The 27,968-nt window shown below is 35.1% G+C and overlaps 1 protein-coding gene across 9 annotated transcripts in view; it reads right to left on the reverse strand.

The window, feature by feature from the left end:
• The window catches only part of LOC123316690 (obscurin), a 217,089-nt gene that overhangs the window by 161,205 nt on the left and 27,916 nt on the right, over positions 1-27,968 (reverse strand). For 8 of the 9 annotated variants that reach the window (XM_044902926.1, XM_044902909.1, XM_044902918.1 and 5 more), the window contains 3 exons: positions 23,667-23,789; positions 21,855-22,025; positions 21,375-21,540 (listed from right to left, as the gene is read on the reverse strand). In XM_044902926.1, the coding sequence (XP_044758861.1) occupies positions 21,375-21,540; positions 21,855-22,025; positions 23,667-23,789 (460 nt within the window). Of the gene's footprint in view, positions 1-4,719; positions 4,876-21,374; positions 21,541-21,854; positions 22,026-23,666; positions 23,790-27,968 lie in introns of those variants that run through there. The other variant, XM_044902935.1, reaches the window with a different exon arrangement.

Genomic DNA, 27,968 nt, shown 5'->3' on the forward strand with positions numbered 1-27,968 from the left:
CACTGGAGTGGTTTTCTCTTGGTCTGGGGTTTCCAAGACTCTTTTCTTGTTTGCAGAACAAAATAGTTTGATTTTATATGGCGATCGGGCAGTTGCCGCGAGGTACCTTGCACGCTTATTGGCGCTCTTCAAATCACGTGACATTCACCAGGGTAACGTATTCATTTTTCTAAGATGTCTAAAACACTGATGTGTGCACTTGTCACTTTTTGCAAGCATCAACATTTCAGAAAATCGGGGATATGGGATCAGTTTCGTGGCGGCGCCACCATGTCATTTGCTTCGTTCTATCCTTGTTCTACCAAAGGAAGTCCAATGATCTCTCGTTTTATTTTGTTTTCGTTCATATATTGAATATCGATCAACGAGTGCAAAATATGAACTGGTCCATCTTGTCAGCTCTTAAGGATTATTTGTGATTTACAGTTTAATTTTTTTTTGTAAAAACAAATCTGTTAATATTTCAACACTATCGAATAAGGGTTCGAAGGAGTATTTACTATTCTTCTTCAAAATAATTTCCGTTTGACAAATTGCATTCGTGAGGGGGGTAATTCAATATGATTTTAATAAAACACAGTTGACGGAAAGGGAATTTTCACTGCATCTACTCATACAGAATATTTGAAGAACAGACTCGAATAGATTTATGTATTTCTGACTCTCAATACATGTTCACAATTCACATGACGTATTTCCAATACAGTTTCTCTGAAATATTGCTGAAGTTGCCATAAAACTTAGCAATATCCGTCCCGAATGTTCGTTCATCTGATTTGGTTCTGCCTCAAATTCCAACAACACCGAATTCTTAGCTGTAGTTCTTGATTGTCCATACAGAAAACTGAACTTACTGAACGACATGTCGAATATATGAACGTTTCACACCCTTTCTCGAAACTAATACATTTTCACACACCAATAATCGCTTATAAATACAACATATTCGTAGGTCGTAGTAAAGTAGTCAAATTATTTTCAAATATCAATTGACAATGCTCTGTCAAATTCTAAACAGCGCTACCTACAGTGGGAAAAACGAAACTGATCCCATATCCCCACGAAATTAAAAACAAAATCGAATCAGTGAATACACCAGAGTTTTAGACATCTTACATTTTTCAGTTCGTTTATGAGCTTTGACTGAAAGGAAAGCATCTTCGACATGTACTGCCAGGCATCGATGTAAACCTCGACCGCGACCGGGACCTCCACCGCGCTCATCCATGCATCTTCGGTATGAACGTACCCTAACGATTTGTCAAAATTAGCTAAGCGTTCGTTGTCGTGGGGCACACAAGCCTTTCCCTCCATGGAATCGCATGCTGTTTTAGTGTCGAGTATTGTGTTTTGTGCATGTTTTTGGAAAAAAATGTTCTTCCTGACGTTAGATTAGAGTGATTAGACTATAACTTTCTCAGAAATGCCTCTTTACAGTGATAATAGAAAGCTTTGTGTGCCCCACGGCAACGAACGGTCAGCTGATTTTGACAAATCGTTAGAGTACCCTATACTTTTGTGTCATAGTCAAAGCTCTATTTATTGTCCATACTTTTGAATTTTTGTGAATTTTTTATAAATTGCAAATGAAAATATAACACATCCAGCATCGTATTTCATCGATATCAATTGATTCCAAACAATGTTCAGATGAAAACTAACATCCTGATCACAGAACTAAACTATTCGCGAATCCAATTACCGTTGAGGGCGCTGCGAAATGAAAACAAACTTTGACGTTTGTCAGTACTCTTTTCGAGATTTCTACGGCCTAACAGAGTTTTTCTAGAAAATCAAGAATATCAAGATATTTATCGGAAGTGAATTGATTGATTTAGTTTCGTAAAAAAAGATCAACATTCTTTGGAAATGTTTCATTTGAAAAGGATGAATTGTGGAATAAAATCGAGCGATGATATTGGTGATCCACTGTACCTAGACACAAAATCCTATTATTTCACAGATTCTTTCTTGAATTGAACCTAGCTAATAATGTTGAGGCAGCATATACTGAGTTTGTGAAGTAAAGTATTTCAATTCCATGTTATGATATAGGTATTCCTCATACTGAAATCTCAAGAGACATAAATATAATTCAGCTCATGAAACAAGTTCTACAGATGAGAAAAAGCATTCATTTGGAAGTATGAAAATTATGAAATTGTATTTCTAAATCGTCAATTGAATTCAGCAGAAAACTTTCGCAAAGAAAAATCGTTTAACCTAACTCCTGCATGTTGGAAGCACTGGTATAAATACCTTTTCCAATATTTTTTCGGAATCAATATTTCTATTCAGAAACCCAGACAATAATCTCAATTTGACTTCTCCAAATAATAATTACTTTATTGGACAACGTGAGATAAGAAAAAACATAAGGAACTAAACTTGTTTTGAGTTTGCAGTACTGACAAAGTAGTTTCGTAATTCAGTCGGCAGAGGGCGTCTAGATTTTTGGATTCGCCAATATTTTCGTTTTGTCGCGCAGGGTGTTTGTAGTCGATATTGTCATTTCATTGTCAAACCATAAAGTAAGTCAAGTATGGGTGTGTTCTGTGTATCAAACGTGTTTTCACTGACCAAAATGTAGTTGGTTTTTAGTCATAGACATAGAGACATGGACTGTGCCTTCCCTTTCTATCTATGCATGAAATACGGTCAAAAAAAGTGACAGAGAGAAAAACACGTCGGGAATGCAGTTGTCTTTTTCTAGAACCTTCATTTCATAGACATAGATGTCTATGCTTCAATTCGAAAGTCAACACAGACGATAATAATAATTATTATTTTCCTGTATGTCTAATTGTCTACAACTACATTGTCTACAGTACGTGATATTTGTGGGATTAGGATTACTGGGATTTGCGTGAATAGTGATATTGATATTTTTGCGAAACATGGTTCGTTCGTGCTTTTTGTGTAAGTGGAGAAATGATATACTTCCTCTTTTCTATGTTCACATCAAATCACAGATCTACAGAAAAGAGACAGGTATGTCCCGACCAGCTTTTCTCTCTTTCTAATAAATAGCCAATTTCATGCTGTCATTGCTCAGTCCATGTCTCTATGTCTATGTTTTTAGTACGAGAGATATGAAGGCGTTTCCTATCTTTCTACTCTATAGTCTTTGATAGAATTATTCTCGGAATCATCACTAATCTTCCCAGATACTCGACGATGAACGGAAGTTTTTGCTTCATTAATTTATACAGGTCTTGAAAAAATCAATGAATAAAATTTCATATGATATTATAATTGTATATTCAAATACAACTAATCAATATAATATACTCTAGATTAACTAGAGTATGAGTTGAAATTATTATTCGGCTTCCACAAAACGTTATAAATGATGAGAATACGAGACTTTCAGGAGACTCCCGCACGATACTCGAGACGAGACTTCCTATCTAATTGACGAGACGAGACGAGATATTGTAAAGTATATCAATTTTGGCAGTGCGATACACACTGGTAAAATTACCGGAACGGACAAAATCTCAACGGAGTTTTTAGTTCAGTTAGTCCCGAACCCTTTGGCAATTTTTTTTTCAATTATAGCTTGATTCTCCGCCAAATAAATGTTCATATACAGCCTTCACTTTCTTGTTATACTTATACAAGACAAGGATGAAAAAAAAGGATGAGAAGTAAGCTTTTATTCAGAACACCCTGTAGGTTGAATCGTTGACAGACGAGAATGGTTACGAACACATGTAGCACCATCTTTTCTGAACATTTCCGAAATCTCGATTAAGGCAGCGGCCAATTGCGCCCAATTTTCCACTAGAGAGACTCTTATATTTTATCTTCTACCTAACATGTCCCAAACATGCTCGATTGAATTAAGGTTTGGAGAACATGCGGTCCAATCTATCAATCAATTAAATTACTATATGTAATTTCTCTCACAATCAAGATATCGCAATGAATAAAATAAGGATTTTCTTTCCTTAAATGATCAGAAAAGATTATCTGACCCCGGGTTTCTTGAAGCTCGATCGGAGAATCACCGCTTAATGGACGAATAGACGTCAATTGGTTTTCAATGGATAATTCAATCAGGATCGTTTAAAATGTCATTCTCTCATCAAATTATAATGTTCTTACTCCTCTTCAATTATTCTCAATTGCTACTTATTCAATATATTCAGAAATGAAAAGATTTCAGTGATTTCGTTACCGTTGATCGGACAATCAAAGTTGTATGAAACCCGCCGTCAATGTTCGTAAACATTCTCGTTTCTCAACTATTCATTCCACAGGGTATAGAAAGAATATATTTAACAAAAACGTTATAACTGAGACCGCTATGTATATTTGTTTAAATACTGAGTGAGAAGCAAGTACATAATCATTTTGCAAATGATAATTAACTCGTATTACGAAACGATTTTTCAGCAAAGATGATCACTGATTCTCTAACGCTGCATTCTCTTTCACCTATTTTCATATTTACGAATTACATCAAGTAGTTCTCAAAAAACTCAAGTAGCTACTGGACGGATTATTTGATATGAAATTAAACGTTTCAAAACTCTTAAAATTTCGGAGTGATTATCCCCGTATGATAATAATGAAATGGAAATAGAGAATAGCCAAAACAGAACTCATTGATATGTTATCGTTTTTGGCAATGCTTTTCGATCAAGGTAACATGATACGCGTAACTACTTGTTGGACATAATCCTGCGCTAATTGCTCTGACACTAATCCTACCTGTGGATGGGGGTAAGGTATATCCACTGGTCACCAAATCACACACGAAAAAAACTCTCACGGGGTGGTCGCACTGAATCACCTTGCTAACTCGGACAAAACTAGTTGGTCATAACTCGGACAGAATGTGAAAATTGCGAGATGGTCGGCATGGGCTAAAGATAGATACGCCAGCTGAAACGGACTCATTGCACTACTTCGATGTAGCGTCATCGATTCGATGCTCTATTTCTGAATTTCTTTTCCACATCGTCATTTTCTGCGGTATTTTCGTTATTGTGGGTGGAGGAATGGAAATCGGCGGATCGGCAATGATTAGTCACAAAGTTATTGTTTCGACGGTATTTCGTGCCAACAGGAAAGGCTAAAAAGTAGGAAGGTGATAATTGCATTTTGCGGATAACGCCTTCTGCAGGGAATACGCTGAGGTCGATTGAAGACACAAATGGAAACAATTAAAAGTGTAATATCTCAAGAAGTGGGGCTACACTTTGGTATAAAGTTGACCAAAATAGAGCAACAATTGTAAAAGGTACAATGATATCTATCAAAAAGGCTCAATTTATTGTATCCGGAATTTATTGTCAGGAAAATTTATATTACAGGAATATCTTGAAAATGTTAGGGAGTAGGATGAAAACTCATTGTTCCAAAAGATATTTTGAATGAATTTATTTGGAAAAAAGTGAATTGAACCCTGTCTCTTATCCGTCATTTATGATTTAGGTATCTGAATATTCATTTATTCAAAATGAAGAGAAATCCTAACAGGAAATCCCAATAACAAGGATTCACCAAAATACAAGAAAAAAAAAATACAATAAGAATCATGAATTTATTACACACATTATACAGGGTGTATTTGAAGGTGACGCTTTTTTTCAGTAGAAGGTAGAACTGGTCAAAATGAAGCGTTTCACCAAAAATCACATAAACAAAACTTTCAGAATGACAAAGATAAAAAAATTTTAAAATGATAACTGAAGTAGATCCTTATACGACCCTTAACCATTTGTTAGCTGAATTATCGTAAAGCAGAGGGGAAAAAACTTATCTCCTGATTCGACTATGTGTTTTCGTTTAGGATATTGGCTCTTTCGTTATCTACGTGGTAATGAAAATGGAAACTTAGATTTGCCGAATTCTTCTCATTATTTTTTAGTAAGTTACATGATTTTATGAAATGGCTCATTTCGATACCAACTGACAGAAGAGACTTATTAGGACACAACTGTAAAGAATAGAATAATACTTCAAAATCTCACCAATAAAATTCGTCTAAATTATTCACGAATTTTTTCACAATGGGCATCACAATCTTCTTGTTCGAACATTCGAATAATCCTCTTAAAAATGGGATGAAATGGGGAAACATCATAGCACTTTTTCAACATAACTGACATGAGCACTTTCAAGAAACTGCCTCGATTTAAAAAAAAAAATTTCACCCTAAATTGCACGATACAACAATTATGATTCTCTCAAAAGTGACCTGACACATCTAATCCGATGAACTTGGTACTGCCATATGTTTATGTTTTGTTTCGTTTCGAATGCATGCCGGAGTCATCTTCCACTGTCCCGCACTTGAAATTCAATCAAACCTTTGATAACACCGGGTATACTAAAAACAAGAAAGAAGTTCCAAAAAGGGATTTTCTTTCAATAATTTCTACAAATACATACATATATGCAAACAATCTTCTCTTAAAAACAGTTTGTGAAGAGTTGAATATGTCGATAAAAAAGATATGCCAGTTATAAAATCTCGTAATTTTCAGGAAAGTGCAGTTGTAAAACAATGATGTTCGAGCTCTCGGGATATAAAAAAGTTCTCTACGGCGACCAGTATAAACACGAGTATTGAAATAAACCTGATGAACAAGGGAAAAATCGAAATTATCATTCATTATTCGAAATAAAAGTATCTGATCAAGAATAACCCTTCTTAGCTCTAGGGTAACAATTTTGTAAATTCTCAATCTTGTCTCATATGGATCTGCAGGTGGCGAATCTGCCACCTTGTGAACTTATGATAATAATAATAAAGGGCCTTTATTTTGTACTCTATGAATACAATAATGAGGCGAAGTTTAGCCTATAGCTATTCTACTTAACCTCTTACAATAATTTTATCGAAAACAAATAAAAAAAAACCTTTCTGATATAACATAACAAAACAAGATGAAAAAAAAATATCTTCTGAATTCTTCAAATTCTGTTGATGTATTTGTGATAAAAAGGGTTCCAAATAGGGGTCGCATACTCGACTATATTTCGAACAAGAGAAAAGTAAAGAACTTTCAAGGTTCATGTTATAACTTAACGCATATGTAAGCGCAGTTTTTTACTGTCTGGATAGAGGAGAAAAATATCTCTACACAACCATGATAGGAAATATACTGAACTCGTTAGCAATATAGAACATCGAATTTAAGTTATTGCTATATCTCTATCTGTATTGGAGAAGCAAAACGTAATCTTTAAACAAAAATAAAAGAGCACAAAAACTAGCTCAACAAGGACAAACTGACAAAGCCAGGCTCGTCCAACATGCTGGGATGAAGCTTCCATCATATCGAAGGAAGAAAGGTCAAAATCAAAAAAACTGAAAGAAGCAGCGTTCGTGGCCATATAGATACGAAGATTTCCAACATTCACTGGACTAGACGAGGCAGAAAAAGAATATAACTCTATAGAGTTCTATAAGAATATATAGAAATAGAGCGAGTTCTTTAATGGTTCGATCAATAGATCCGATAAATCTGATAAATTTGTTCAGAATGAAGTGAAACTGAGAAGAAAACCCTCTTCGGTTAATAAAAAGCGATTCCTTAAAGACGACTGGTAAATACTAGTCGACGCGTTGGTTATAGTGAACCTAGGTGATGGAAACAGCCTAACTGCCAATTCACAATGATGTTAATGGTAATGGTAATGTTAGAAGTGAGCTACGATGTTAACGCTTAAATAATAATAAATTTAAGAAATATTTATCATTATCATTAACAATACGCTTGACATTAACATTGATGTGAACAGTATCGTAGTAGCTCTATTATTTATTATTATTTAAGCGTTTACATTGTAGCTCACCGTTAACATTACCATAACCATTAACATCATTGTGAATTGGCAGTAACAAATCTTACTATATGAAAAATTCTTTCGGCTTCTAACATAATTCGTTTCCTCCGTACTATGCGGACGAAAGGACCTACTGGGGAACATAAGGACATACATAGTGTGATGACTTTTCCCGAGCGCCAGCTATAGGGGAAATAGAAAACCCACCCTGGTGGCTTCTTTGTTATCTAGGGTTTTAGCGATGATTATTGGAGGACAGAATCTAAGTTTAAAACTTTACTCATCATCTCGAAATAAGGAACACAACGTTCACTAATGCACAATCATAAAATCTACCAATTAAGAGGAACATAAACTGGTAGATATCAGTCAAGTAAAAGTAGGTAAAGTACAATAGACGGAAATAGCAAACGGTCTACTACACAAGCCATTTTACAGAGTGAATTGAACGGGAAGAAAAGGGGATACGATCTTGAAAGCGCCCCGAATGTTCTTGACTCGTTCGTCAGCCAGAGCCAAGACCCCCAGTTCTCAATAGGACAACGATAGGATTCGTTCTTCCACTCTGGTTCCGTCTTTCCAGGGGCTTTCGCTCCAACAGTTAAACTACTTCCTCAAGCGTACAAATTTGGACAGGACGGGGTTGGCTTAATTTGGGGTTCAAATTCAACAATACGGGGCGGCGGCTTACCTTACTCACAGCACCGACTACGAAGTCTATTGAAGTTGTTCGAGGTTATTATTAGTCTGTAAAACAGGTTGAAATATTCATAGGGTCTAATCACCCTAGCAATCTCTCTTTTAAACGATATCCGCAACAACTCAGGTAAATAAGAAATGAAAATCTAACGGCTCAAGCTGTTTAAAACCAGTTGAGAATCAAGAATGAATACAGATGATTAAAATGAATACAGAATGCATGACGGATAGGAAAAGATCCTGTATCATATGCAACCTGAGGGGATAGAAAAAGGAATGTCTCCCATGTGCTGAAAATTGGTGCAATTTAAGCCGATGAAAATGTCTCCGGCTCATAGCCCTTATACGTACTCACGAACAAAAACGCAGATTTCTCCACACTCATGATATTTTTACAACTTGATGCGTCGTTTTTAGAACTGAAAAACAAACAAAAACTAATGGGAATATCTGCAGTTTCCTACAATTTCTGAATCTGCAAGCGGAATCAAAATTTCAATAATTAAAACAAAAACAAAAAATATATCAAAGACTCATTCTATTTTCAAATGAAAATCAAGCTTCATTACAATGGTTGAATACAAAGTTCTTAAATATATCATCAATGTCGGATGGTAGTTCACATTTGTAGGAGATACTTTGAAACTAAACGGTAATCGCATTTCCTCAGGCTTGAATATTAACCTTACAGGCAGGAGCAGCGTTTAGAAAGCACTTGTGGTGGACCCTTGTTTGGTGCTTTTGCACCAAACCAACAACACATAGGCTATAATTGGCATAATATTGTTGGTTTTTTTCCCGTACCCGCTTCATTCTAATTATTTACTATTGGTAATTCTAGTTTTCTTACTGATGAATAGATTCAACTATGTTTCATTTACTCTCAAGCCGATGTTACAATATCTCAAATAACGCAGAAGAAACGTATTTACCAATGTATCTTTCTTGTTTGTGGTTTTGAATTATATCGGACAATTTTCACAACATTCATTGAAAGCATCAAAACATACCAAACATTACAGAAGGCACGTAGCCCCATCGAGACGGTTATTGAAAAAAACGAAGGTGCCATCGTGGAATACATAAGAATTAAAAGTATGCAGTCGTCGATATGATTATTTACATATCGTATTACTTACTTGCACTGATTATGTTGCTACGATGCTAGCTATAAATAGGTGTTGAAATTTTCACGGTCATAACATATTAAGGTATATTTAGAGTATGTCTCATTTAAATATCTCATCAACGGACATGAATTCACATGACGAAAAACGTTCTGATTTCGAGTAATCATGCGGAATTATTCCTGTTTGATTGATGAAAGAAGATAGTTATCAATCAGGTACCTACATGTTCATTCATTTTTGTAAATGTAATTAATACCTTTTTTCGTAGGCACGACAATAAGAAAGCAAAAATTCGAATTCAAAAATTTCAACCATTCCATCCCTGTAATTAAAGAAAGTTTTCCAAAAAAATCATCAAGGAATAGCTCATCCTCAGCAATTATCTATTTATCCATTTCTAACACGAAAAACTAGGGTTCCATTTGAGAAACTGAACCACCCTCCACACCTCCTAGGCATGGGACTCCTCAATGATCATTTTTAAATTGCAATGCTGGAGCAATTGTTGGAGCATTTATTAACAAAATGGTAAATACTCACCGAAGATATTAATTTTGCTCGTTACTTATTACTCACTCTGTATGTCTTCTTTTCACGAAATCCTCATTCTTATTTTTATCTTTATATCTAAAATCTTGGGAGCGTCGAATATTTCTAATAGAGTATGAACAGTATAGTATAATATGCAAAATGAAAATACGGGCAGATATGACAGGGGCGAATAATAAGCATATAATACCTGGAGAAATAAGGAAAAAAATGGACTTGTTCATAGGTTTTCTGAAGGAGACCGAGTCAAAAAATTAAAACTGATAACGTGCGTTCAAAAAATTTCGTCGTCAAGTAGGCTATGGAATTGTGCAGCATCCAAAATCAATTGGGGTTCGGTATGTATCACTCAATGGCAAAATGTGGGGCCTATTTTCTTTTATGGAACTTAAACAGTAAAACGTTATGAATAAGGAGAAAGCATCATGCCTTTTTATAGCTAGATTGAATTTTGATAAATTGTCCAATATTCATTTTCATGTAATTCAGTTCTTTGATTTAGTCATGGATTCTCAGTAACGACCAAATCAATTCAATATTTATAGAGAATTAATAAACATATTGAGATTCTTACTGAAATAGGTAGAACCGTTTTACAAAAAAAAAAAACATTATACCACGATCCATTCAAGATTCATACACCGTACGTATGAAAATAGTGGACATCGGTTAAAATGTTTACCAAGAATTTTTCTAACCGCCTCAGATTGCTTGGATTCTTGGGATCTGAACATAGAAATTGTTTCCTCAAAGGCATTGGAAATTCTACGTTTGCTGAGCATCTGTTGAAAGCAAAGCACAACTTCAACGATGACTTCGAGATTTTACATATAGAGACTTAAACTCAGAATCTGAATCTTTTAGGAAGTTTGGAAATCAATAAACGTAAGTTATCGCTGGTTTACTCAATGACCAGATCGACTTCAATAGCTGACCATTAGTGAATTTATTGTGAATATTTGTGTTCAACTAATAGTATTTTCGGTAGTTTATTCGCTAACATAAAATAAACAAAACAAAACAAAAAATATATATAAAGCTTGAATGTTAACAAAGAAAAAAATAAAAACGTCTCAGGGTAGATCATAGTCTTCGATAATACCGAGGAATATGGGTACCTGTCCGAAAATTGCGCCGAATGTTCTGGAAACTGTCATTACACCCTCTACTTTCTTAGGAGTAGAGTTTAATGCTTGCTTATATATTTCGTTCGGTTCAAAATATTTCAGTTTACCTCCACTCACCTGAAGATGCTATTGTGATAGCGAAACACGTGTCGTAGATTAAAAACTCATTTTGTGGAAATAGTATAATCTGTTTTAAGTAAAACGGATATAATTCTCATTTTATCTGCGGAAGAATTTTCTGCTTATATTCAATTGAATAGAAGGACCATTTCTCCGATATCCATTATACTAGAGCCATGCCAAATAAACGTACAAATTCCTGTAATCAACTCAAAGGTAATTCGTCACTTTCAGCTTAACATCTGTAATTGTACGTGTATGTCAGACATAACAGATTCGAATATAATTTGTTAATTCACAAGTTGAAATGGAGTTGAATGCTAAATACGCAATTTTTCAAACCAGTCAAGTGAAAATAGAAAGTGTCATTGAAAAATAACTTTTTTTTTCCTTGAGTATGAAATAAATATCTATGTTACATTTTTCATCTTCACAACAATTCTTAAAGGATATTCTATATTCTTTTATACTTATCATATATTGGACAATTGGACACTATGGAAGAACTTATCTTGAAGCAAAAAATAATGCGCTTATTACGCGAAAAATTAATTCTATTTGTTAACTTCATTATTAGATCTACATACGAGGATGTATTGATGTCTTATTGCCTAGACCAGTTCCAAGCATCAAAAAAGTAAACCAGAGTTACGCAATAAATAAAAAAAGAAGATGTCCACCGGAATTGTAAAAATCGAAAAATTGGAGTATCGAGCCATCATCAAGTACATATATTCAAAAGGTTTATGAGGTAAGCAGATTTACGAAGATATGCTTGATACCCTTGGTGATCGATGTCCTTCGTATGCGACCGTGAAAAATTGGACTGCAAGCTTCAAAAGAGGTAAATTTTCCATTGAAGATGATGACCGACCGGGAAGGCCAGTTTCTGTGTCAGTCCTCGAAAATATCGATGCAGTGCATGACATGATTTTATCAGACCATCGAATTGGGTTAAAACGGATATCTGAATATTTCATATAGTTCACGTCAATTTAGATATGAGAAAAATTGCTGCAAAATGGATCCCCATATGAATGTTGACCAAAAGCGTGCAAGATTAGAATTATCGAGATTTGTGCTCGATTTGAAAAGGATGTAGACTTCTCAAACCGAATGGTTACTATGGATGAGACTTGGGTACATAAGTTTCGTGTGCAAAAATCTGCTGGAAAAGTTCTTGCTGCAGTGCCATTGAATAATCACGTTTGATTTTTTGGATAAGGATAGAACAATAACCGGAGATTACTATTCGACACTACTGACCACTCTACGGAATAAAATTAAAGAGAAAAGACGCGGAAAGCTATCCAAAGGTATTATTTCGTTTCTGCAGGACAATGCCCCCGTACACAAATCTCATGTTGCCATGCGAAAAATTCGTGATTAAGGGTTTGAATTACTAGAACACCCCCCTTATTCACCAGACTTGGCTCCACCCTACTATCATCTCTTTCCTCAACTGAAAAAATTTTTAAAAGGTCCTAAATTTCTTCCAACGAGGAGGGAATAAAAGCTGTGGAGGTCTGGTTTGCAAAGCAAGAAGAAACATTTTTTTTGAAAGGTCTGGAGACGTTGCAGCGTCGTTGTAATAAATGTATCCAATTAAGAGGAGAATATGTTGAGTAATAAAATATTTTTACATTGAAATTTTGTTTGGTTCTATAGTAGGCTAAGAATTTTTATTTGTCCGTAGACATTGGTTGAGTAATGACACGTATAACTGAGTAGTTAGCGCTGCATCCTCCACAAGATGTGGAAATTAGTTATCTTTTTGCGCCATAAATCATAAAGGGATACACCTTTTATTACTGAGGATGATTTGGTCCTTGATGGGTTTTTTAACAATTTTTATTTTATTGAGGGATGAAATGGTCAGACTGATTGAAATCGAATTTTTACCTGATTATGTATTTTGAGGTCAATGACATACACTTTTCATTCAAAAAAAGTCACCCTTCGCATACCGCATAGTTAGCAATTATCTTCCCAAATCAATTTGATAACATATTTATAATCCAGCAGCTTATTCAATCTGGTTAAATTTCGATAAAAGTTGACCAAAAAAATTATGTGGTCTATTCAACAGGTGCTCAAGGGGCGGCTGACAGTTACTACATGGCCAAAGGGCGGACAAGACTGCAAGTCCCGTACTGATCGTGAGTTTATACAGAGTTACTAAGAACTTATGCCTAAGAATGAGGCCCATATCATGGGCAGATTGCAAACACATGCACGCCATCTGCCAGTTAGATTGGTCCCTTTCTTATGTATTAATTCTTAGTAAATTAACGTTACTCCCGAGATGCCAATAGGCATAGATGAGGTGATTAGAGATTAGAGACATGTGTGAATTTCTTATGCGACGGGATTACAATTTCGATAAAACATTTGTATTGAGTCCAGGTCTGAGATCCTTAGTATAATTTTTGACTGTTGTGAATTGTGAGAACGACACAAACGTTGGGTTGAATGAAATTTATTTACATTCTTCGTGACAATTTGGATTATTTTTCCAGCCTTTGTGGCTTTTCAGGCTTCGAAATCTTCCCTGGTCCTTCTGGCAATAGGAAAATTACGGAATACGGCTTATCGATAGTCGATGAAGAATTCGACGTCGTAATTCTATGAGGTGGATGAGTTTGAAGGGAGGTTATTTCCGAGAGAAAGAAAAATAAGGCTCTTAGGGAAGAACGCAAAACGATTGAATCGCTTATGGTAGACCACGTGAGGGAAATTAAAATTTTGGTTAAGAGATTGGAAGAAAAAACATTCCAAAGGTACATCTGAAAATTATTATAACCTACAAAGAAAAAAATGCTGACCTGCCACGAAACCAAAGACGGTTATCGAGAAGACCGATGTTTTATAGGTTATTGAAAACGAAATAAAACCGCACTCAAAGAAGTGCGGTCAACAAGAGAGTACTTTTTGTAACTGAGAAGCTTAGAAGTTGAAATAAATTCGTCGAAGCTATCAAACTGGAGACATTTCTTCCTGCCACAATAAACAGGAAAAATGATTTTTCATTTTCATTGCGATAATCGTAGAAGACGCTGTCGAAATTCACGCTAAAAGCGCAACTGACTACAAAAAACAAAGAATATTACATGTACCAACTGGTGGAAGAAGAGGAAATATTTGCCCTTATAAGGTGCATTGCAATACAATGCAAAGATACCTGTAATCATAGAAGAACTCAAGTATCAAGAATTACACGATACTAAAATCACTGCTACTGATGCAAACGCCATATATGTATATGGAGAAAATTCTCAGTGCAAATAGGATTAAGAGGAGTTTATACCATGGGACTTTCTCGCCATCCGTTCATAAGGCGTAAAGGGGGAAAGACTACTAGAATGTGGGGTGTTGCCGGAACACTTGAACGATAAGTAAAACTTACGAATATTACAATAGTTTCCACTTTCGTAGAAAAGATGGCAGCACTTAACGAATGCCTTTCTTCAATTTCAGCAGGATAAGAATTGTAGCCAATGGCGAGACTTTCCGAGAAATTTCTTCATGAGGAAATTCATAGAAGAGATAATTGCACCTCGGAATGTTAATAACGGTTCTCTCTTATCGAGCAACAAAAGCGTAGACGAATTCGAGCTGTTTATTAGAAAAAAGCCCTCCGGAAACTCAGACTAAAGTACCGAACTATTGAAAACACTGAAGTGAAAAAGGCAGAAAAAGGGAAGAAATCAGAGGAACTGACAAGAAAGAAGAGGGTGTCAAAAAAAGTGAACATAAATAAAAATTGAAAACGAAATTGAGAAAAACTCACAAAATTATCAGGAACAATAAACCAATGTCATCGAAGAAGAAGATTGATTTACTCAAGATCTCCTTCTTGAATATCAAAGGGGCGATTTCTGAAGAAATCAGAGATTGAAAAAATGATATCTGGAAAAACATCTGATATTATACCTACCTCAACAAGACAAGGAGTAAATGATAGAATTTCATTTATAAACCGTGTGATCCATAATGATATATGACAATAACACAGACAATCCTTAGTCTTATCAGTAAAAAAGGACAACTATTTCGAAGATATAGCAGGCAAATCACCAATAGGATCAGTGACTAAAATTAATTCAAAAAGTGTCGATATAACTTTGGAGTAAGATCTCATATAAAAAGAAATAGAGGTAACTGTCAATCCATATACTTAATTGAACAGAAGAATCAAAAGCAGAAATGAAGGAAAACGGAAAATTTTTGCTGAAAAAGATAGCACAGTATACCTATATAATGGGACTTGAAGGGCCAAAGTTTTCAACAACAAACAAAAATAATTATAGCATGTGTATGAGATACTTACAGTTTTAGCAGAGGTTAGTGTAAACAGGGTTCCATACAATTTGGTGTATGAAACAAGAGCTTAGGGAAAAAACCCTTTCTCTCCGTGTGTGGTGTGGATTGTAAGAAATGAAATTGTTTATGGAATAAGCTGAAATATTTTATATTGAAGGGCATCTCGCACTGCAAAAATTAATCCTTTCTTAAAAAAAAAAGAGATAAGATTCAATTTGTAAGATTGACCTAAAATGGACAACCCAATTCAAAAAAAAAAATTCGGAAACTGCATGTATAGCTCTAAAAACATCCTGAAATTTAAAAATGGGACAATGAAATCAGATGATTGATGGTATCTTCTGATTCTTCACATTCACAACTAGGGCTTTCAACTGAATTCCACCTGAAAAGCATATTATTGCAACGTCCGTAACCTGTTCTTATACGATTCAGAATACACCATATTTTCCTAGGAAAATCAAAACCAGGAACTCTATTCCGGGATCAGTAACTGATTCTTTGTTGAAAATAGTGCACGTATTCCATTCCGACTGCCAAAGGTCCTTGTTCTTATATTCGAGTTCAAAAAAAGCTGAACAATGAAGGTTTACGCGACTTCAGTCTAGGAATCGTATTTTCTGGAATGTAGGACAAAATTGGAAATGACTCGGGAAGAAATTGAAATTTATTCCAGGAACTCATAACCGCAGGCTATCTACGAATATGAGGTGGTACATTGTTTGAAACAACTGGTACCATTGAATAGGAGAAGATCTAATAGTTCCAGTTATAGTTCTCATGGAAAGATTCACCTCTGCATCAATTTTTGGCACATGAGCACTATCAATTTGGTTTACCCCGTTTGGATGGAGCACAATATTCAGCAACCGAAAAAACCAAAGCTAGGGTTGCCGTTCGGAGATTAGTTGCATCGGCATCCCATGAAATACCAACTAGTTTATGCAGAATATTATTTCTAGTTTTTAACTTCAGACGCAAATTTTCCAAATGGACTTTGAAATTCAGCGAGGAATCCAGCTTAACTACTAGATATTTAGGATTGAACGTAGGTTTCAAAAAAGAATTACCGAACACTACATTCAATTTTCTATATTTTTTATGATTATTCAAATAGAAACACGAAACCTCTGTTTTATTTGGGTTAGGACGCAAACGCCACTCGAAGAAGTTATTCCTCAAAATGTCGAAATCTGATAGACTATTCTCTATGTGTCTAGAATCAGAATGACGGAATACGTCATGTCATGTGAAACTGATACTATCGGATATTGGCGAAAAAAACATTGAATAAGAGGTTTATCTAATTTTAATCATTATCCGAATGAAATTCCAACAAAAATTATTCAAGTTTGAAGCAATTTGACTCATTGATATTAGCGCTCCTTCGATATGTTTACAAGACAGATTCGGCATGCCGTACCTCACTGAACTGAACGAACGGTCGGTAACTCGGTCGCTAGGGAAGGCATCTCTGCGGTGCTTTCTTCGTAGCTCGATTGGAGATGAGCGTATTTTTTCTACGGACCGAGTTGATTTGGGATTTAAATTGAAACAGCGCATTCCAAAGAAGGTCCATATTCCATAGATATCATATACCTATTTTTTTCGATTTATATGAAATTTATTGAGAGCTATGTAATGTTTGGAATTTTTAATACATTATTATTTTCACAAGTGAGAATTCACATTTTTGGTGCTCGCCGTCCCTGACGGGCCGCCACTGAAGCGAACCATCATTCCACACTTCAGATGTGTATAATAAAGTTTGAAAATCAAACCATCCTTCCATACTGTGTCATATGCTGCAGATAAATCCTCGAATGATGTTCCTGTTTTTAGTTTATCATTGAAACCTGTTTCAATGAGAGTGGTGACTGTGGTGAGGGCCAGAACTTGATCATAACAATTTCTATTTTTCTCGAAACCCCCTTGACAATTTTGGAGAGGGTCTTTAAGAGTCGATTCAATCCTTAAAAAAATTAGCCTCTCTAAAATTTCGAAAGTTATACTAGGGGTCGATGACTACTACGATCAGAAGAAAGATTTAGTGGATTTGATTTCTGCTTTTAATTCATCCATATTGAATGGATTAGAGGTAACATCCACGCCTGGAGTTGAGGTCCTAGAATTGTGTAGTTTATACTTTATATCTTTTATTTTTTATTGTGAAATTATAAGTGAATTAGGAACATTAATGAGTCTACGAGCAATGAGTTTAGGATGGGTTTAGTTTCCAACAATAAACACTTCTGATGATCTGAAGTTTGCGGTGAAAATGCTGGAATAGAGAATAACCGAAGCCTATGGAGAAAGCAATATCGTAATGTGATGAACTTGTGACAAGACATCTGCCAAGCCACACATAAGAGGTGAATAAATGAACTGATTTATTAAATGAGTAAAGCAGAATGCAATAAGAATAAACCGCCAACGCCAAGTCCTTAAAAGTGCTCTTTCTAAAAAAGGAATAACATAAATTCTAACTCCAAATGGGAATAAAGAATTATTGCATTCGCGAACATCGATAGAACAGGCAATTCTGGGCAAAACACAAAAAATCAAGAATAAATTGCAGACCAAAAGAAAATATGAAGACTTCAGCTGATAGCGAAGAAATATAAATGCGGCTTACTAATGGAAATCATACTTCGAAAACAAGAAGGCTGTAGATGAAGATACAGTGAGGATCGTCATGTTGAAGAAAATGTTAAGATAAGGAATTTCAGCCATAACTCACTTCACGTATAGAATCATGGGAAAAAACAAGAAAAGAAAGAAAACTCTCTCAAAACTAGAAACCGATCTATCATCGCCTCTTGCTGAAATAATGGAGAAAATAATAGCCAAGAGGCTAATAAAAGAAAATTAAAACATAAATCTCTCACCTACATAACAACTTGGTTTCAGAAATGAACGCACGGCGAAACATTATTTCGTATTTCAAAATAAACAAGCAACAGGCGATGTTGTTGACTTGATCGAAGAGTTAATTTCTAGTTTAAACTGTGGGAGTTTTTTTGGCAGAAAATTCAGTGCTTGATTATTCATTATCTAATTACGCCGCAGCTTTTGTTTAACAAAAGCGCAAAGAATATAGAAACAGTTGGAACTTTTCAATAATTTTACAGACAATTTTTTGTGAAAAATTCACAGATTCATATCCAATCAGTAAGTGTATTTTTTTTCAATTCTCATTATTCTAGTGAAAAATGGCGTTGAAAATCAATTTCAGTTAAAATTTATGAAGATGGTGTTCTCATAGGTGAAGATTTTTTACATCGAAATAAGTCATTTCACCAAAAATGCTTGTATGAAATGTTAAAGATGGCTGAGATATAACATCCGGAATTTTGACCAATAGTCATTAAATTTTAAATGAACTAAAAAAATAAGAATAATTAGGCAATAAAGTGAACATGTCAGGCAACCCAAGTTACCTGACTCGGATAGTCAGGTGTTTTTTGACCCCGTTGCGGGCGTCACTTTACGGGCAGGAATCAAAACTCTTCATCTGTCAGTCACAACAATGATAGTAGTATAGTCGCCGTGCGCTCCAAAACTTTTCAAAAAACTAAAGTGATTTTGAGCAACTTTGAGTAGAGTGCCTTGTGTCTTCTATATCAGCGTGGTGATAAGCACGAAACTTATATGGAAGGGAAGTTAGTACCCTGTTTTCCTTCTCTTTGGAACCTCTTTTCTGCTAACAGACCAGTGGAGTTTCGCCAGGTTTCTTTTCAAGCCCGTTGGTGTCAGTAATTGCATTTCCACCTGTTCAGTTCCTCAATATCCACAAAAAAATCATCTGAAATTAATCGCAAAGTTTCCATTTTCATTGCCACGCAAAAATCCAACAGGTCAATATCCTGAACGAAACTATACCTATTGATTCAGTTATCATGAGATAAGTTTTTCCTGGTTGCTTTGCGATAATTCAGATCACAAATCATGTAGGGCCGTAATAGGATCTATTACAGTGATTTTTTTCAAATTATCCTTCTACTTCGTCATTTTGAAAGTTTTGTATAGGTGATTTTTGGCGAAACGTTTTATTTGACCAGGTCTATCTTCCATTAAAAAAAGCCTCACCTTTAAATACTTACACCCCTGATATGCCTACATATTTGCATCTTCCAACCAAAGCGGGTAATCGCATTTCCAGGAATTTTTGGCAGTTAATTCATCAAATTATCCAGAAGCCTTTTAGCAGAACGAAGGAATCGAATGATTTGGAGCTTTACTATAAATTTTTGCAGAAATTACATATTTAAACTCCAAATAAAAAAAAACTTTACAGTTTTCCTAATATCTAGATGGCTTGTGAAAATGCTATCATAATTTCTTATCTTATGAGGAGAGACTTCAAATGTTCGGGCTTGACAGTTTTCACGACCGTAGAATGCGTGGAGACCTCATAATGACTTTTCGCGTACTTCATAATTTGGCAACCTCGGCAACATCTTCACTATAAATGACAATAATCTTCGTGGTCACCAGTTTAAACTCTATCACGAGGTGTTTCGAACTCGTGCGAGACAGTTTTTCCTGCACAACCGGGTATTCACTAGGTGGAACTCTTTGCCGGAAGATGTAGTGAGTGCGGAAAGTGTTAATTCCTTCGAAAACCGACTAGACTCTTTATCTTTGTTAGAATAGTTTTCAGTTTGTTTATGTCTAAAGTGTCATTTATGTATAAGATTCATAGGCTTCGGCCTCATCTTATTATCTGGAATAATAATAATAATGATGCTGTTGCCAAGATTCTTCACCAAGAATTGGCACTAAAACACCAACTTCTAAGTTCAAAAAGGGTTCCTTATTACAATTACCATCCGGATGCTGTATTGGAAAATGAACATCACAAGCTCTACTGGGATCGCACGGTTCTGACAGACCGGAAAATAACCCACAATAGACCAGACCTCATATTGCTCAATAAGGATGAGGACAGAGCACTTTTCATCGATGTGGCGATTCCAAATAATAACAATCTTCTAGATAGGCACACTGAAAAAATTTCAAAATACAGAGATCTCGAGGAACAAACCAGAAGACAGTGGAAGCTGAAAGATATCAAGACCATCCCTATTGTCATTTCATCTACAGGCCTGATATCGAAGAAACTACTGGAGAACTTGTGGAAACTTCATTTGGACGAAAATATTTATAGAGTCATGCAGAAGGCGGTACTGCTCGGAACGGCGAGAACTGTACGCAAGTACATGGGAAATGCAGAGGAACACCGCCTGCGCCGACAGGAAGTGCGGGTGGAGCAGGAATCCAACCTACAGCAGGGAGGCGAGGAGCGACCCGGACCCGACCACCACCACGAGCCCGAAAACCTGGAAAGGGCTCCAACAGAGCTTAATCCTTTTGATATCTAAGATATCTGGGATAAGTGAATTTTCCTCTGGAGAGGAGTGTGAAAGCCGCAAGGCTAAAGTCATAATGATGGTTCACTCAAGAAATAAATTACAAAATCCAGTGGTCCGCTTATGTGAAACACGCTATGCGCATGCATCGTTCTTGTTTCAGTAGGAACCACTGCCAGATTCTTAAATAGCATTATTTTCTCTTTTTTCGACGATGGTACTTAAAGAATTCTACTTCACGCTCTTACCTCAAAATATTCCCTAGCTTCCGTGCAATTTTCTAGAAATATTTGTGCTTGTGGTTCATCTCTACAGTAGTTCACATGTTTATCAAAGTCCCTCTCCAGTCTCAAGTAGGCTTTTCCCAATAAATGTGGTTCATTTTCATAGTATTTCACTCCCTCCATTAGGACTCTAGATAAAAAAAATAAAAATATTCTTAACAATTGATGTTCCTTTCGTGAAGAAAAAGTTAACAGATTTAATTAATGAGAGATAAAATAAAAATGGAGATATAGTATGATCCATTTTATATTAGCAGTATCTGACGACAAATATGATAATACCTCGAAATAACTATTCTTGTACTTGAAAAAATACTCTCAAAATGTCGGTTCATTTTCATCGTGGTGAATATCATACATACATATTCTAGTCATTATTCTTATATGAATAGAATAGAGTAACTATGAGTTCAGTAAAACTGATTTATATTTCAAAATACTCACGTTCTATGAAATTCAGCAATTTCTTTCAAATTGCCGAATATTACTTCGAAATTGTCTCTTACTATTTTTGGTACTTTTTTAGATTCACTTCTAAAGAGATAGTTATGTACAACAAAATCCAAATCTCTAACAAACTCCTGTTCGGTTTCAACGAGTTCCTTCACAACAGCTCTGAAAAAAAAAAGAAAGAGATCAAATATTTGGAACTATAATGTAGGATCATATCATATTTGAGAGAAACATCTTCAGTTAAAGAAATTAGACTGAGTGAAAATCTCCAGGAAAATCTTACATGCAGTGAGTTCCACGTAAAAGGGTCACTGGATTTTGTGACTTGTGAATAGATAGTATTCTTCATGGGCTATCAAAAAATCGGTAAAACTATTCAAAATTGATAAATCGTTTTTCAAAAAACAATCATTTTTGAGAATGCGACAGGTTTTCCTAACTGAATGGTATAGGAACAATTCCTGACAATTTTTTTTTCATTTCAACTTCCGGTTCTTTTGAAATTATTAAAATGTTCCTTGCACTAAATACTTAGAATTTTTCGAATATAAGTATAAATATAATTGTTGATTTTTTCTTTCATCATTCATCTATGTTAATTGAATTGATGATGGGCTTAAAGGTCTAGAAGGGTTTAAAGAAAACCAACTCAGTAACCCCACGATAACAGGATATCAAAAAATCCTTAAGAAAAGACTGCTACACGAGATGATATGCATCAAAGGAAACAAAAACTCCATCAACAAAAGGTCCGACATCGACAATCTCAATTCATGCTACTTCGGCCTGATCGACAAGATGCAAAAGTTGGGACGTTGAAATATGGAAATTCAGACAGCTTTGTTGGTTTCATAGTCATTACGGAGGAGTTTATATTATTTCCACACTGTGACATGCCACCAATCTTTTACCTTTTTATTCCCAACACATGGGAAATTCCTATCACCGACCGTTTATTTACATGTTTTCAGTCGTGATCGATGCTCTCATACTGCTGGTATGTTCAATTCCACCGCACTGTGTTTTTCTTCGAATTTGAAAGTGAAAACACGGAAAACCAGAAAATAATGTAAGTTCTAGAAAGTTGTTTTATATGCGTACTGTATGTCACGTAATTTTAAGTCACGCTCTATGTTTGTGATATTCTGTATTGTTCGTTCCAGAGCCCTGAAGATGGTCTAAATATAGACCGAAACTGTCGGCATTTTACTGAGTTGGTTTTCTTCAAACCCTTCTAGACCTTTAAGCCCATCATCAATTCAATTAATCAATAGAGGTCATTAACTACATACTTATTCATCTATGTTGTCTGCGGTTCAATAGAAACAAGGTGTCAGTATTGACTAAAAATACATAGCGAAGGAGGTGCAATAGGAGACCGGAAGTACTCGGGTCCATTGTGTATCGCTACACGTCACGCCACATTAGCGCGCATTGGCGTAGCTGCCATTAAATTAGGCGGTTTTGTGCAATTAATTTAAATAATTTATTCCTCATCTACTAAACCGTGAAAATATCTTCCACACCTTTTTCGCACAAAAGTTCAAGTTATTTTGAATTATCTTTTTTATAACTTTACCCATTATTTATGCTACCCCACTGCTGACGCACCGAGTTCTGTCGGTGAACTTAATATTGCCACCTGCTACGTCTTCGCCATTCCACGCGGCTTTGAACTGAATTCCACCTCCTTGGCTATATCTTCTTGGTATTCACATCAAGAATTTATTTCGCGTTATCATCAGACGCCTTTCAAAAAATCAATCATGTTTTTTTTCGATTAACAACATTTTTCCTACTCACTGTCTTCTGAAAGCAGCATCACCAGGCAGACCAGTTCCTGGGACCGGATCATCTATCGTTTGAAGTATTTGGCATGGTACCCATCCTTCCCTTCTGTTACCACTGACTTCTCTCACCAACCACCTACAAGGAATGTCAATAAATCAAATCCGAATTCTTTATCGAAAAAATTTGGTACTAGCATTTATCCGCGACTACTGGATGGATATTTCAAACTTATTTGTTTTTGGTACGTAATATTTTATATTAGACTAAAATAACTGCCTTGATTGATGTAGAAGAAGCCTTCAAGACTGTCCTTGCTAAATCATGAGGACTGCAAAGAAGATGATGATTTTCATACAACAACAACGTTTTAACTGTACTATGTAAGTTTAAAGGCGAAGCTGTTCTCATCCAGTATACAAGAAGATGCTGACAGTAAAGCTTCATTCTTTTTGAAGTGAATACTTCTTTGGGTGAATCAAGATCGAATTAAGAGTGGATCAAGAATCAAGATCCGCTAACAGAAAGTTAGCAGAAAGTTTCGTTTTCCAGCCGATTGGTACCTACAACCTAAATGCTCTGAACTTTTCCAGAAATCAGAAATTACCATAAGCCGCTGCAGACCGATTTTTACCTACTCTGAAATTGTCCCAAATGTACTGAAAACTATCATTACCCTGCTCTCTAGATTTTTAGGAGAAGAGCTAAATGCTTGCTTTTATCTCCTCCTTCGGTACCGAATATTTCAGTTACACACCCACCTGAAGATGCTCTTGTTATAACGAAACACGTGTCGTATTTTGAAAACTCCTTTGTGGAAATCATATATCTGTTTTTAGTTCCATTATGGATTTTCATCAAGTATAGGCGTATTATCAAGCCGTTTCCTAAGAGAGTTTATTTTTAAGGTTCACTGGCAGTGATTTATCTACCATCAATAGTAAGAATGCCAAAATCGAATTCAAGTAGATTGGAAAAAATGGGTGCTTGGAAAGCTTCACGAAAGAAGTGAAACTTTTTTTGGTGGTAAATACAGCAATATTCCTATAGTTATGATAAACTGCCAGAAGAACCTATTTTAATCCAACAAAATTATAAATTTATTCATTCAGCCATGATCATGATTTTCTAAGACAGACGAGATAGGTTTGTGGAAACTGACGAAGGAGACGAAACCCTCGATTGCAATTAAAAGAAAACGTGATAAAACTGCATCGATCGTAGTTGCGTATACTGCCATTCCCATCATCCGTACCTAGTAATTGTCATATGCCGCCCACAGACTTCGTTCTTTTCCATCCGTTCGAATCGCCGCGATTCGAACCGTCGTTCCAAAAACGCCAAAAACCGATGTGTGTGGTGAAAAACCGTCGTTCTGAATCGTCGGTTTTTCACCACACACATCGGTTTTTGGCGTTTTTGGAACGGCGGTTCGAATCGCGGCGATTCGAACGGATGGAAAAGTACGAAGTCTGTGGGCGGCATAAGTCAGTGTAAGTAAACACTCCGTAAACATTCGGGACCGTTGTACTAACTGAGTAACGATGTACTACCGTGATAAACATAATTTAGAGATAACAGAGTTTATGTTGGCTAGTACCGATAAGCCAGATTCCAGACATTTTCATCCAAGCGAATTTTACCGATTGTTGGCAAATGCGGGGCATACCGTTTCCACAACCCACCGGTGGGTATAAGAGGAAATGTCCAATATTTTATTGTATTCTGATACATATTCTGTGTTTATTCTGATTTTGGTCGCGAAGTTGCATAGATTCATTTCGTTTCTGTCTTAAGTTGTCATTCAGATTCATTCTGTTAGTCCGAGAGCTGGCAGCAAAAACAACTAGTACCTCATAAGTTACCAAAGGTTTGGTTTGGCACTTTGGTTCAACTTTATTACCAAAACTTGAAACCGCTCGTCTGCCGGGTCGCCTTATAGGATAAAAAAAATTGAAAAGATGAGAAAAAATCGATTGGAACTTCCTTATAGTTACCCAGATGAATATCGATTGAAATTTATTTTGGGAGGATTTTGCATCTCTTCACAAACCTTTTAGGGCTTTCACTCCCAATCTCTGAAACAAAATCAATTAAAAATGAAATCAACGATTTGCTCCTGCGTGAATTCTTGCACTAATTTGTCAGGAGCAAATTAACTAGAAAAATTGTTGCCTGACAATGAACTCAAAATAAATAACGTTGAAATTATAATTCTTCGTAACGTTTCGGAGTCTATATCAGACTCCTTCATCAGACGAAAAAATCTACTTTTGAAAATCTTCTGGAATTGTCGCTTTTTGTCTGACATTAATTGTCAACACACAGAAACAGAGACTGCACAGAAACGTTGATTCATTTAATTTTGAAATTACCGGATGACAGTTCCTTCTTTAATAAATTGATCCAAATATGATCTATTCCTACCGAACAATTTGCCAAATTATTATCCTGATCTAATAGAATACACGTAGACTCTTTAATTTTTCGTTTATAATGGTCTGGTTCTGTCATTAAAATTTTTGTGTTGTCCCAATCCATCATGTGGTCTCCCGTATTAGAACAAATGTGATCTGCGATTTGCGATCGATTAATTTCTCTATTTTTAATATTATTTTTATGTTCGCGTTTTCTTATTTCTAGAGGTCTGGACGTTTCACCTGTATAAGTTTTACCACAAATACAGGGTATGTTGTAAATACAATTTTTTGATTTTTGTTTTTCGTTCAAAGGTTTAGTTTTTGTTAATATAGATCTTAAATCATTTTGCGTTTTAAAAACAGTTCGTATGTTGAACTTCGAACCGATTCTTCTTATTTTTTCTGAAAGGCCATTAACATAAGGAATTACATTCAACAAATTTGGTTGTTCTTGACGGTTTGTTGGTTGTTCCTGATCATTATTACGATTTTGGTTAGTCATTTTTCTCTCTAAATTTAATATTGTTTTTTCAATAAAATTTTTTGGGTATTGATTATCCCTAAGAAAATGTTTAATGAAGTCAACTTCATTATTTCTAATTTCGGGTGTAGATGAAATTAAATTAGCTCTATCATAAAGTGTTTTAATGATACCTCTTTTGACACTTACTTGGTGATTGGAATAAAAATTTAAATATCTATTAGTATGTGTCTTTTTTCGGTATACGCTCGTTTCAAAATAATTCGGAAACTTTTTTATTGAAACATCTAGGAATGAAATTTTGTTATCCTGCTCTAATTCCATTGTAAATTTTATTGTAGGTTCTTTGTTGTTGATATGATCAAAAAAATTCTCTAGTTCATCTCTACCATGTTGCCAAATCACAAAAATATCGTCTACATATCGCCACCAAGTCTTTGGTTTTAGTGGGTATGTGTCTATATATTTTTCTTCGAAAGATTCCATGAATATGTTACTCATTACTGGTGATAAAGGAGAACCCATAGCCATACCAAATTTTTGTTTATAGAAAACATCATCTAATTGAAAATATGTGGAATTCAGGGAAACTTCTAATATCTCCATTATATCATCAATAGTCAATTTCGAATTTTCATAAATGGTTCTATCATTAATCAATTTTGTTCTCACTATTTCAAGAGTTTTATCAATTGGAACATTTGGAAAAAGATTTACTACATCAAAACTTACTAAGATGTCTGTTGCATTTAAATTAGAATTTCTTAATTTTTCAAGAAAGTGTTGAGTATTTTTCAAAAAACTAGTTGATTTTCCTGTTAATGGGTTCAAAAATTGTAAAATATATTTAGCAAAATTTTGACAGGGGGATCCGAGTGAACTTACTATTGGTCTCAAAGGAATAAGAGGTTTATGTATTTTAGGTAGGCCGTATAAATGTGGGGGTTTGCTATAAGATGGTGTGATAAATTTCTTTTGAGCATATGTGAATTTTTTGGAATTTTTTGAAATAATTTTCTTCACTTTATTCTCTGTGAGAGAAGTTGGATCTTTTTTGATTTTGGAATATTTATCGGTATCATCAACAATTTCTAAAAGTTTTCTTTTATATTCACCTGAATCCATAACAACTGTTGCATTTCCTTTATCGGCAGGTAAAATTTTAATGTTATTATCATTTTTCAATGAAGTTATAGTTTTATTCTCAATTTTATTTAGATTTGGTTTTATTTTAAAAGGTTTATCAAGTAACAATTTATTTAGTACTCTAAATTCATTCGATTTATCAAGCGGAAGTTTTTGGGCTGTTTTTTCAATAGCTGTAATTATATCTAATGTTGGAATGTGTTTTGGAGTTAAAGCAAAATTGAGTCCTTTTGATAATATCAATTTTTCATTTTCATTCAAATTTCGTGA

Source organism: Coccinella septempunctata, chromosome 1 (genome assembly GCF_907165205.1).
Source record: "Coccinella septempunctata chromosome 1, icCocSept1.1, whole genome shotgun sequence".
NCBI lineage: Eukaryota > Metazoa > Arthropoda > Insecta > Coleoptera > Coccinellidae > Coccinella > Coccinella septempunctata.